The sequence below is a fragment of the Callithrix jacchus genome, chromosome 1 (genome assembly GCF_049354715.1).
Source record: "Callithrix jacchus isolate 240 chromosome 1, calJac240_pri, whole genome shotgun sequence".
In the NCBI taxonomy this organism is placed as follows: domain Eukaryota; kingdom Metazoa; phylum Chordata; class Mammalia; order Primates; family Cebidae; genus Callithrix; species Callithrix jacchus.
The window spans coordinates 185,419,610-185,429,945 of record NC_133502.1 but is presented as its reverse complement, the minus strand read 5'-3'; the positions used below and the strand labels follow the sequence as shown (position 1 = coordinate 185,429,945).

Sequence of the window (10,336 nt, the reverse complement as noted above, 5' to 3'; positions counted from 1 at the left end):
AAGTGAGGCTTTCCAGGGCCCCCCATGTCCTAGGCATGCCCTTTTATTTATTTATTTATTTAGAGGTGGAGTCTCTGTTGCCCAGGCTGGAGCACCATGTTGCAATCTTGGTTTACTGCCACCTCCAAGTCTGTGGTTCAAGTGCTTCTGCCTCAGCCTCCTGAATAGCTGGGATTGCAGGTGTGGGCCACTGTGCCCAGCCCTAGGCATGCCCTTTAGAGCTTTTCCAAAAAAAAAGGATCAGCCAGGCACCTTGGCTCATGCCTGTAATCCCAGCACTTTGGGAGGTCAAGGTGGGCCGATCACCTGAACTCAGGAGTTCAAGACCAGCTTGGCCAACATGGCAAAACTCTGTCTCTACTAAAAATATAAATTAAGCTGGGTGTTGTGGCACCTGTAATCCCAGCTACATGGGAGGCCAAGGCAGGAGAATCACTAGAATCAGGGAGGTGGAGGTTACAGTGAGCTGAGATTGTACCACTGCACTCCAGCCTGGGCAATAGAGTGAAACTCCATCTCAAAAAAAAAAGGAAAAAGGAAAACTCAGGATTCAACCAGGAGACACACCTTGTGTTTCGCTGCTTCCCCAGGCTCCCCTGAGCCAGCCCCCACCTTGACATTCGTCCCCCTCAGCAGGGACAGGCTGCACAGACCCAGGCTGAGCTCTGGATGTGTCTGATCATTTCCTCTTGGTCAGATGCAGGTTGGACGTTTTTGGCCAGTGTAGCACTGGGACACACCGTGGCAGTCACCTCTGGGTGTCCATCTGTCCCTCAGCAGGTGATGCTGAATGTGGACCTGGTTGAGGCCCAGTTCTCCCTGCCTCAGATGTGGGGAAGTGATCTGGGTGCTGTTTGGCCACGTGGCCAGCCTGTGCCCTGCCCCCCTGCATCACCCAGGGGCAGCAGCTGCAAAATGGCCATTTCCTGTGTGTATTCCATTTCTGCATCTATTCACTGGCATTTTCTCTCACCAAAGGCCCCCTCCACTTTAAAAAATATATCAGTACAGACTTGCAGGTTTAAAAAAATCCACATGTTAACACTCTTTACTGTCATCTTTTTTATTAATTACTTATTTTGAGACAGGGTCTTGCTCTGTTGCCCAGGCTGGAGTGAGGTGGTGCAATCATAGCTTACTGCAGCCTCCAACTCCTGGGCTCAAGTGATCCTCCTCCCTCAGTCTCCTACAGACATGTGCTAATTTTTATTTTTGTAGATACAGGGTCTTGCTATATTGCCCAGGTAGGTCTTGAACCCCCGAGCTCAGGGTTCCTCCCACCTCGGCCTCCCAGAGTGTTGGGATTACAGGTGTGGGCCACCGCATCTGGCTCTTTTAAAATGTTTTGGTGGTGGTAAAATCTATGCAAACTGATCATTTTAACCATTTGTAACACACAATCCACTGTCGTCATGTGCTTGGATTGCCTGAGCTCTGGCCAGCGGGTGCCCTCCAGCATGGCTTCTGTGTCCTCTTAGCCCCTGACGTGCTTTGAGTGTGTCCCTACCTTCCCTGCACCACACCTGGAACCAGCATCTCTCTGAGTCTGCCTCAGTCCGACCAGGGCTGCTGTGCAAAGGCCCCTGGGTGGGTGGCGTTCATTTCTCACAGCTCTGGAGGCTGAGGTCCACAATCAGGGCACCAGCACAGCCGGTTCTGGCGAGGGACCTTCTGGGTTGTGTGACTCCTCAAGTGGCAGAAAGATCAAGGGAGCTCTCAGGGGTCCTTTTGATGAGGGCACTGATCCTGTTCACAAGGGCTTCACCCTCATGACCTACTCACCCCCAAAAGGCCCCTTTCTTAATATCATCACTGGCAGGGGCCAGGCTTTCAAAACACAGATTTTGGGGAGGACACAGTCCAGAGTAGAATCCTGGTTCCTTCCAGGGGAGATGGGCTTTGGAACCAGGATCTGAGCTCTGGTCTGCATGCTGCCCCTGAGGCCTCCCTGCTTCTAGGTCCTCTCCATGCACAGAGCAGGGAAAGCTCTGCACAGGTTTCCACCAGCACACCCGCCCCCAGCCCTCCGGCTCCCCCACAGCTGTGTGTCTCCCTTCAGAACAGAACTGCCCAGGCCAGGTGCAGTGGCTCACACCTGTAATCCTAGCACTTTGGGAGGCTGAGGCCGGCAGATCATGAGGTCAGGAGATTGAGACCATCCTGGCTAACAGGATGAAACCTCGTCTCTACTAAAAATATAAAAAATTAGCCAGTCAGTCATGGTGGCACACACCTGTAGTCCCAGTTACTTGGGAGGCTGAGGCAGGAGAATTGCTTGAACCCAGGAGTCAGAGGTTGTGGTAAGCCAAGATCCCGCTATTGCACTCTAGCCTGGGCAACAAGAGCGAAACACTGTCTTAAAAAAAAAAAAGGAAAAGGACCGAGTGGCTGAAATACGGCTGGGGTGTGTAGCCACAGGCCAAGGCAGGAGGATCACGAACCCAGGAGGTGGAGGCTGCAGTGAGCTCTGACTGTGCCACTGCACTTCAGCCTGGACAACAGAGGAAAACCCTGTCTAAAAAAAAAAGAGCCCTTGGAAGGGGCCCTCAGGGAGGGGTGTCAGGGAGGGACAGAGTTTCAATCCACCAGTCACTCCCAGAGCTGCAGCCCCAGGACCTCCGCTTGGCCCTGCTGATGGTGACTCTATGAATCAGGAGCAGGGGCCGCTGCCGCGTATGGGAGGTTTACAGATAACCCCTTGGCCTGGGGAACCCGGGTCTACTTAAGGTTAGTGGCTGTGAATTACTGCTTTTTCGTCAAAATATTATGAAATTGTGGTAGAAAATGCAAACAGCGTGGACAGACAGGAAGCAAAGGTTGAAAATCTGTTTCTGCCTGTCAGGGGTCTTCCCAGACGGCGCCTTGGGTCTTTTTTCAGCTCTTACAAGCTGATTTTCTTCAATTTCCTGGCTCTTCCCCACTTTCTTAGTTTCCTAGCACTACCATGCAAACAGCCACAAAGTGAGGGGTTTAAAACAATAGCTGACATTGGGAGGCCGAGGTGGATCACCTGAGGCCAGGAGTTTGAGAACAGCCTTGCCAACAAGGTGAAACCCCATCTCTACTAAAAATACAAAAGATTAGCCAGGTGTGGTGATAGACTCCTGTAATCCCAGCTACTCAGGAGGCTGAGGCAGGAGAATCACTTGAGCCAGGGAGGTGGAGGTTGCAGTGAGCCGAGATCGAGACACTGCACTCCAGCCTGGGCGACAGGGCGAGACTCTGTCTTCACAATCCACTGTCGTCAGTGAATAGAAGCTCACTGCTCAGCAGCCTGAAGGTCAGACACAGGGACGGCCACTCGGGCTGGGCTGCCTCCTCCCAGGGCCTTGGCAACATCTGCTTGGCTCCTGGGCTCGCAACTTCGTCACCCTGATTTCCGCCTGCATCTTCACGTGGCCCTCCCTGTGCATCTGTGTCCAAACTCACCTGTCTACACCGACATCAGTCATAGTGGATTAGGGCCTATCCTACTCACCACATTTTAACTTGATAAACCAACCAATCTCAGCTTGCTGTAACTCCGCCTCCCGGGTTCAAGGGATTCTCCTGCCTCGGTCTCCTGAGTAGCTGGGATTACAGGCATGTACCACCACACCCGGCTAATTTTATATTTTTAGTAGAGATGGGGTTTCACCATGTTGGCCAGGCTGGTCTCGAACTCCTGACCTCAGGTGATCCTCCCGCCTCGGCCTCCCACAGTGCTGGGATTACAGGCGTGAGCCACCACACCAGGCCCATATAAAGTCACATTCGGAGGCACTAGGGATTAGGACTCCAGCCTATGAATTTAAATTTAAGGGGACAGCCAGGTCATTTACCACCTAGTCTCAGGCCCTCCCTGCAGTGGGCACACATGGACCCACCTTCTCTATCCTCCTCCCTGGACACAACCAGAGTGTCCCATAGACAGGGTGGTGGCTATGCCATGGAGCCACGTCAAAGAGCTATGCCACACAGTGGGGCAGCCAGCACTCACTTGCCCTTCACAGGGAAACTGGCTGGGTGTGGTGGGTCACCCCTGTGGCTCACCCTATGGGTCACCCAGCATGCCGGGAGGTCAGGGCAGGCCAGTCACTTGAGCCCAAGAGGTGGGGACAACCTAGGCAACATAGCAGGACCCTGTTTCTAGTAAATAAATGAATGAATTGATTAAACTGAACAAGCCATGGGACTGATTCCCAAGTGGGTGAGGGCATAGGAGGGGAGTGTTGGCCACCGCGGCTCCCCAGTCCACAGCCACGCCCACAGAACACCGGGCTGCTCCTGCCGCTGCAGCCATGAGCGGGATTGGTTTGGTTTGTTTCCTGAAACAGGTGTGAGGTGAATGGTCTTCCTGTGTCTTGTTGGTGTTTTTTTTCCTTCTGAGCCACTGGTTCATGGCCTCTGTCTGTGCCATTGCTTTTCCTGTGGATTTGTGAGGGTGTGTCTGTCAGTGTTAAAGACACAGGGTGCCAGGGCAGCAGAGCTGGGCTGGGGGGTCCAGGGGCTTCTCCGTGGGTGGCCATTTGCCTGCCCAGGATTCAGGAAAGAAGCAAGTGGAGCCAACACCAGTGTCGAGAAAAACTAGGGCTTGCAATCGAGGTGGAGGCAGAATGGAGGGAAACTGAGGCTCTGCAGGGAGCTGGGGCTCAGGATGACAAACGATGGGGGAGCCACATGGTATTTCCAGGGCTCCATGGCACTGAGCCCCGACCATCGTGGAATCCAGAGGGGTCAGACTGGGCTGGCTGGGACAGCACTGGAGTGCGGTCGTGGGGACAGGGTGGGGCCTGTACCAAAGCCCTAGGGAGGTGAGCAGGTGAGCCATGCCACCACAACCACCCTGTCCAGGCTCACTGGGGCACCACACCTCCGGGGAAAGTGTGGCCAGGCCAATCCTGTGGGGCGCCTGGCCTCTGGGTGGGGTCTCCCCTTGGGGTACCTCCCTGGGGCTTCCCCCCAAAGCATCAGGAGGCACAGCTGGTGACCCCAAAGGGCCAGACTGACCTGTGGGTTCCAGTCACACCAGGAGGCCCAGAGCAGACTCACACCTGCGGCCCACCAACCTCCTCTGGCCTCTTGCTTCCAGCCATGCAGCCTGTGGCTTCTAACCCCCTCCAGCTGCTTCTTTTAAAAGATTAAGGGGTGGGGGTAAGAAACCTGCGCTGAGTGCCAGTGGGCGGGACAGGAGGTGGGGTGGAGACCTGCACTGCCAGCCAAACACCAAAGCCAGGCTGTCCCCCCACCCCCCGCCCTGTTGCAGGCAGGTCTGGAATTCGAGCCCCACCCTGAGTGGCGAGGGCCTGCCTGACAACTCAGTCAGTGGGAAGGGGCGGCTCCTCCAGGTGGGCTTATCATCCCTGCAATGCCTTGATGCTGCAGACCGGGAAACTGAAGAAGCTAGGCTGGTCGGGTCATTTCTCCTGCCCACCCCACCCCCGGCTTTCTGGGCTAGGGGCCCTGACCAGGAGTATTTGCCCAGGGAACAGCCATAGGGTAGGTCCTGATTTGGGTTCATGGTGGGGGTGGTCCTGAAACAAAGCCACCCCTCCCCAGGTGATACCCCCTACACCCTTCTGGTCTGTAGGCTCTCCCCATGCCCCGCCCACTGGTTTCCATCCATCACGCCGGCTCCCAGCACACTCAGTGCCAGGTGGGCGGACCTCTGGGTGTGCATCAGCCTCAGGTACAGGGCAGCCCCCTACATCATTCCCCCAGAGGTCACACCCTCAGGCTCAGACACCCCAGGGTCAGGCTGGCGTTGCTCAGACAACCGGCTCTGAACCCTGGGCAGCTTCATCTGCCCGCCTAGGTGGCTCCACGGGGCGGGCCCCTAGGCCAGGGAGGGCGGGGCTCACAGAGAGATATAAAAAGCTCCCCAGGTCTCCACCCGCGCCTGACCGCGGCAGCTCCCACCATGGCAGAGACCAAGCTCCAGCTGTTTGTCAAGGTGCAGGGCAAACTGAGCTGTAGGGAGGGTGTCTGGGAGCGGATACTCTTCTGGGTTTTGCTTTCTGGGACAGGCTGGGGGTTGGGCCTCCCCAGTAATGTCTGACCCCTTCCTGTGGGTGGCTAAGGGGACTCAGCCCTACAGAGGCTAAGTAAAGTGTAAAGTGGGACAGCCAGGGGAAGAAGGACCCAGAGAGTCACCCAGAGAGGGGTCCAGCGGCCTTGGTCCTGTTTCCAGCCCAGTCTCCTGGGGGAGGGCCCCTTGGTGGGAAGGTGCCAACCAGGCTGCCAGTGGTGGAGCCTGCCAGGAGCTGTAGGTGGGTGTTCCAGGATGCGGGGTGCTGGGCCAGGCAGGCCCTCAGCTCTCAGATCAGGGACCAGGGCGGGGGCTGATGAGCTGCCAGCCACAGTGCCCAGTCTGGTGGGTGAATCACTCAGAAAACAGCTTGTGGGGCCCACCCCACCCCTGTAGCCAGCTTTTGGGACCTCTGCCCAGGCTCTGCTAAGACTCCAGGGCCCAGGCCCGCCCCAGGCCTCCAAGCTCCCAGCAGCTCTGTGTCCCTCCCCACGTCCTAGGGACCCAGTCAAGGGCCCTCACTGGGCACTTGGAAGTCACACCGACCAAGCTGGAGCCCTGGCGTCCCTCCAGTCCCGCTGGCAGTGGGAGGCAGGTCCCACCCAGCCTGGTGGCAGGATGCCTGGGTCTGCTCCCAGCCCTGACCCCCATTCCACCCACCCAGGCAAGTGAGGACGGGGAGAGCGTGGGGCACTGCCCCTCCTGCCAGCGGCTCTTCATGGTCCTGCTCCTCAAGGGCGTACCCTTCACTCTCACCACTGTGGACACTCGCAGGTGAGGCCCATCCTGGGGACGCCTACCTGGCCTCACACACCAGTGGGCCAGCCTCCTCCCACCCCGCTGCTGCCCACAGGTCCCCAGACGTGCTGAAGGACTTCGCCCCTGGCTCGCAGTTGCCCATCCTGCTCTGTGACAGCGAGGCCAAGACAGACACGCTGCAGATCCAGGACTTTCTGGAGGAGACGCTGGGGCCGCCCGAGTGAGAGACAGAGCAGGGTGGGGGGACTAAGGGGGAGGACCCAGGGAGGTCACGCCCAGGACAGAGCCCAGGAAAGCGCTTCGGGGTACTGTGGGGCCAGGACAGGGCTGCGGCCAGTCTGATGGAGTCTCTCACCCCGACATCCCCGCAGCTTCCCCAGCCTGGCCCCTCGGTACAGGGAGGCCAACACCGCCGGCAATGACATTTTCCACAAGTTTTCCGTGTTCATCAAGAACCCGGTGCCGGCGCAGGACGAAGGTGAGGCGAGGTCAAGGGGCTGGATGCGCAGGCGGGAGGGCGCCCTGGGCGGGGTCCTCACTGCGCCGCCGCCCCCAGCCCTGTACCAGCAGCTACTGCGCGCCCTCGCCAGGCTGGACAGCTACCTGCGCGCACCCCTGGAGCATGAGCTGGCGCTGGAGCCGCAGCTGCGCGAGTCCCGCCGCCGATTCCTGGACGGCGACCGGCTCACGCTGGCGGACTGCAGCCTGCTGCCCAAGCTGAACATCGTCGACGTGAGCAGCGGGGGCGGGGAGGACGAGCGCCAGGGGGCCCGGGACGCTGGGAACAGCAGGTCCTGACCGCGCCCCCCCCCACCCCCACCCGCCCACAGACCGTGTGCGCGCACTTCCGCCAGGCGCCAATCCCCGCAGAGCTGCGGGGAGTCCGCCACTACCTTGACAGCGCGCTGCAGGAGAAGGAGTTCAAGTACACGTGTCCGCATAGCGCCGAGATACTGGCCGCCTACCGGCCCGCCGTGCACCCCCGCTAGCGCCCCGCCCCACCCCTGCCGCCTGATAAAGGCATCTCTGTCCGAAGTGAGCGTGTCCTGTCATCTGAGGAGCCAGAGGCCCCATGATCACTGCCCCCAGTTGGGGGTGCTTCCCAACCCCAAACCCCATGGTGGGACACTCAGCTGAATAGCCCAGAACCACAGGGGCAGGAGAGCCAGGATCGGGCGGGTCCCATCCCCCACGCTAAGAAGTGCACAGACTCCAGGTCTCCTGCAACAGGTGGCCTCAGGGATCACCAGGACCGGATTGGGCTCCCAAACCAGTCAGGCCGGGGTGGGGCGGGGTGCCCCAGGTGGATGGGGGCTGGCTACATTCCTCAATCTTGTCCCAGGGTCAGGCGCTCCCCTCCCCACAGGGCCACTTCCACAGCATCTTGGAGGTCTGGGATCTGCACAGGACGTTCTGTGGGCATCTCCTACAGGACTCTGTGCCTTGCCTGGGTGTGGCCTGGGAGGGTGGGAACAGAGTTCTAAGCCTTGCGGACCCGGACCCCGCCTGGCTGTGCCCCTCTCGGCTCCTGGGCTGGTAGGGCTGGGATAGCTGGACAGGTCTGAGAAAGCTTACCTCCCTCCAGCCCAGCAAGGAAATCTCCAGGGAGCTGAGACGTTGCTGCATCTGTTCACATGCTGTGGCTCCACACTCAGAGTGCAGAGTGTGCACTCTGATCCCTTCCTAGGCCAATGCCAGGAGCCAGAGCCCCACCAGAGCCTCCAGCCAAAGGAGCCGTTTATTTGATGGGGAAGGAACTTGAGGAGCCGCCTTAGTCCTGGCCCAAGATGAGCAGGTGGAGGTGGTGGTGGGGTCTCTGATGGGGTCCTCTCCCCTCAGGTGGATACCCCACAGGGCCACACTTGGTGCTGCACCTTCAGGCATCATCAAAGTCCACGCCACCGGCTGGTTTCTTACTGGGAGGGAAGAGGGGTGTCACTATGGCACTGTGGTGTAGAGAAAGGGGTGGGTCCAGTGTTAGACCCTCGGTATGGGAGGCTGGTGGGCGGGTACCTCTTGAAGCCAGGGTTGATGAGAGACTCCCCCGGACAGCGCCTCTTGACTCCAGGTCCTGGGCCACCTCTCTGGGGATCTGGGTCTGGGAGAAACGGGATGGGGGTGGCTCCTGAAGCTGACAGCATCCCAGCCACAACCTTCTCCAAAGAGACAGAGACTCTGGAGCGTGAGGCTTGTTCAGGGAAACGAGTTCCAGAAGCAAGAGCTCAGCCCTACTTGAGTCATAGGCGGACATGCCTCACCTGGTAAGAAGAGCTGAGGCGCTGTAGGCTGGGAGCTCTTCCTGGGGCTGGCAGCTGTCTCTTCTGCAGCTGGGGAAGAAAGCCCATGGGAGCCCTGCTCAGTGCCAGGAGAGGAGGCAAGCGCAGGGGAGCCTCATGAAAATATGAGGTGCCCACTCCCAACCCTACCTGCCAGGCGACGCTCCAGGCTGCACACACGTTGTGCCAGGTCCAGTGTCAGTGCCTGCAGCTTAGGGGCTGCCTCTGGACCTGGTACCTTGGAGAGGTCAAAGGCCAATGGCGAGGGCCCCCCTGAAAGGGTGAGGGATGCTCTGTCCTCCTGCAGGGTCAGAGCCACAGCTTGCTGCTCACAGGCTGCCCTGGGAGAGGAGAGGGGCTGAGAGCTGTGGCCAGACCCTCCTGCTCCCCACCCACTCACCCTCCCTCCCTGGTTGGGTCTCACCTGAACCGGGGCGTGATGTCCTCAGCCGCACTCAGGCCAAAACCAGCTTTCTAGAGAGCACAGGGGCTTGTCACCAGGTACCTAGGACCCGAGACCCACTGGGAGCACCCGAAAGCTGCCCGACCCCAGATCCACTTGGGACCCCTAGTGAATGTAAAGGCTGCAGCTACAGGGCGGGCAGGAATCCCAGATGTCGGTCACCCCACAGACGACCTGGACTGCAGGGAGGGGCGTGGCGGTTCCCGGACCCGCCCAGGCGCCCAGTTACCCACGAGGGCCGCCAGGCTGTCCGGCGTGAAGTGGGTGCTCCAAAGCTCCGCGGCGTCGGTCACGCTGCGGGGGAGCTGTTGTCAGGCCCCCCGCGGAGCCCCCCGCACCCCCACCTCCCCACCGACCTGCACTCACTACAGGCTGAAGCCGCCGCGGTCTCCCTCTCCGCTTCCCTCCCCTTCGCAGTAGCACACGAAGCGGGGCGGCCCGGCGCCGGGCGGCAGCGTGCAGAGCGGCAGTGACCACCGCTCCATGGCGGCCAGCGAGCGCGAACCCGGCGGGGCGGTGCTTGGCGCGGAGAGGGGCGGGGCTGCGGGCTCAGGGCGCCTGCGCAGAAGAACAGCTTCCGGAGCCTGCGTAGGCCTGTCGCGGGGCTTCTCCGGACCGAGGCGGGGCTGGGGGGCGGAATTAAAGGTCCCTGTCTGTAGCCCCGCCAGATTCTGGCGACTATAGGCGGGTTTAGTACCCCCGGCGGGCCGGAGCAGGGTGCTCCGAGTCAGAGCTCCAGAGGCCCTGCCCATAGTGCTGGCCTCGCCGGGCCTGGGCTCCACAGTGCGATCCCGGGCTCTGGGCCTCGCGCCCGCGCGCAGAGCCACTCGA

General features: G+C 59.8%; 2 protein-coding genes and 1 pseudogene across 4 annotated transcripts; 1 reads left to right on the top strand and 2 right to left on the bottom strand.

Annotated features, from left to right (window-relative positions):
* Positions 1 to 4,993: 4,993 nt before the first annotated feature.
* On the bottom strand, positions 4,994 to 5,901 carry LOC118151387 (uncharacterized; annotated as a pseudogene).
* Positions 5,879 to 7,801, top strand: CLIC3 (chloride intracellular channel 3). 2 transcript variants are annotated; one of them, XM_035263865.3, is made up of 6 exons: positions 5,879 to 5,932; positions 6,672 to 6,781; positions 6,861 to 6,986; positions 7,138 to 7,244; positions 7,323 to 7,498; positions 7,597 to 7,801. In XM_035263865.3, exons 1-6 carry the CDS (start codon positions 5,900 to 5,902, stop codon positions 7,753 to 7,755), a joined length of 711 nt encoding a protein of 236 aa, XP_035119756.1. In that variant the 5' UTR covers positions 5,879 to 5,899; the 3' UTR covers positions 7,756 to 7,801. The 2 variants fall into 2 exon arrangements, with proteins under 2 accessions (XP_035119756.1, XP_035119749.1); XM_035263858.3 differs by having other exon boundaries at positions 7,138 to 7,498.
* Positions 7,802 to 8,389: 588 nt separating this feature from the next.
* PAXX (PAXX non-homologous end joining factor) lies at positions 8,390 to 10,012 on the bottom strand. 2 transcript variants are annotated; one of them, XM_017977513.4, is made up of 7 exons: positions 9,872 to 10,012; positions 9,739 to 9,799; positions 9,467 to 9,516; positions 9,193 to 9,383; positions 9,025 to 9,093; positions 8,780 to 8,919; positions 8,390 to 8,682 (listed from the first exon to the last, which is right to left on the bottom strand). In XM_017977513.4, the coding sequence occupies exons 1-7, from the start codon at positions 9,988 to 9,990 to the stop codon at positions 8,680 to 8,682; spliced, it is 633 nt and encodes a 210-aa protein (XP_017833002.1). In that variant the 5' UTR covers positions 9,991 to 10,012; the 3' UTR covers positions 8,390 to 8,679. The 2 variants fall into 2 exon arrangements, with proteins under 2 accessions (XP_017833002.1, XP_002743555.1); XM_002743509.6 differs by having other exon boundaries at positions 8,780 to 8,864.
* Positions 10,013 to 10,336: the final 324 nt, after the last annotated feature.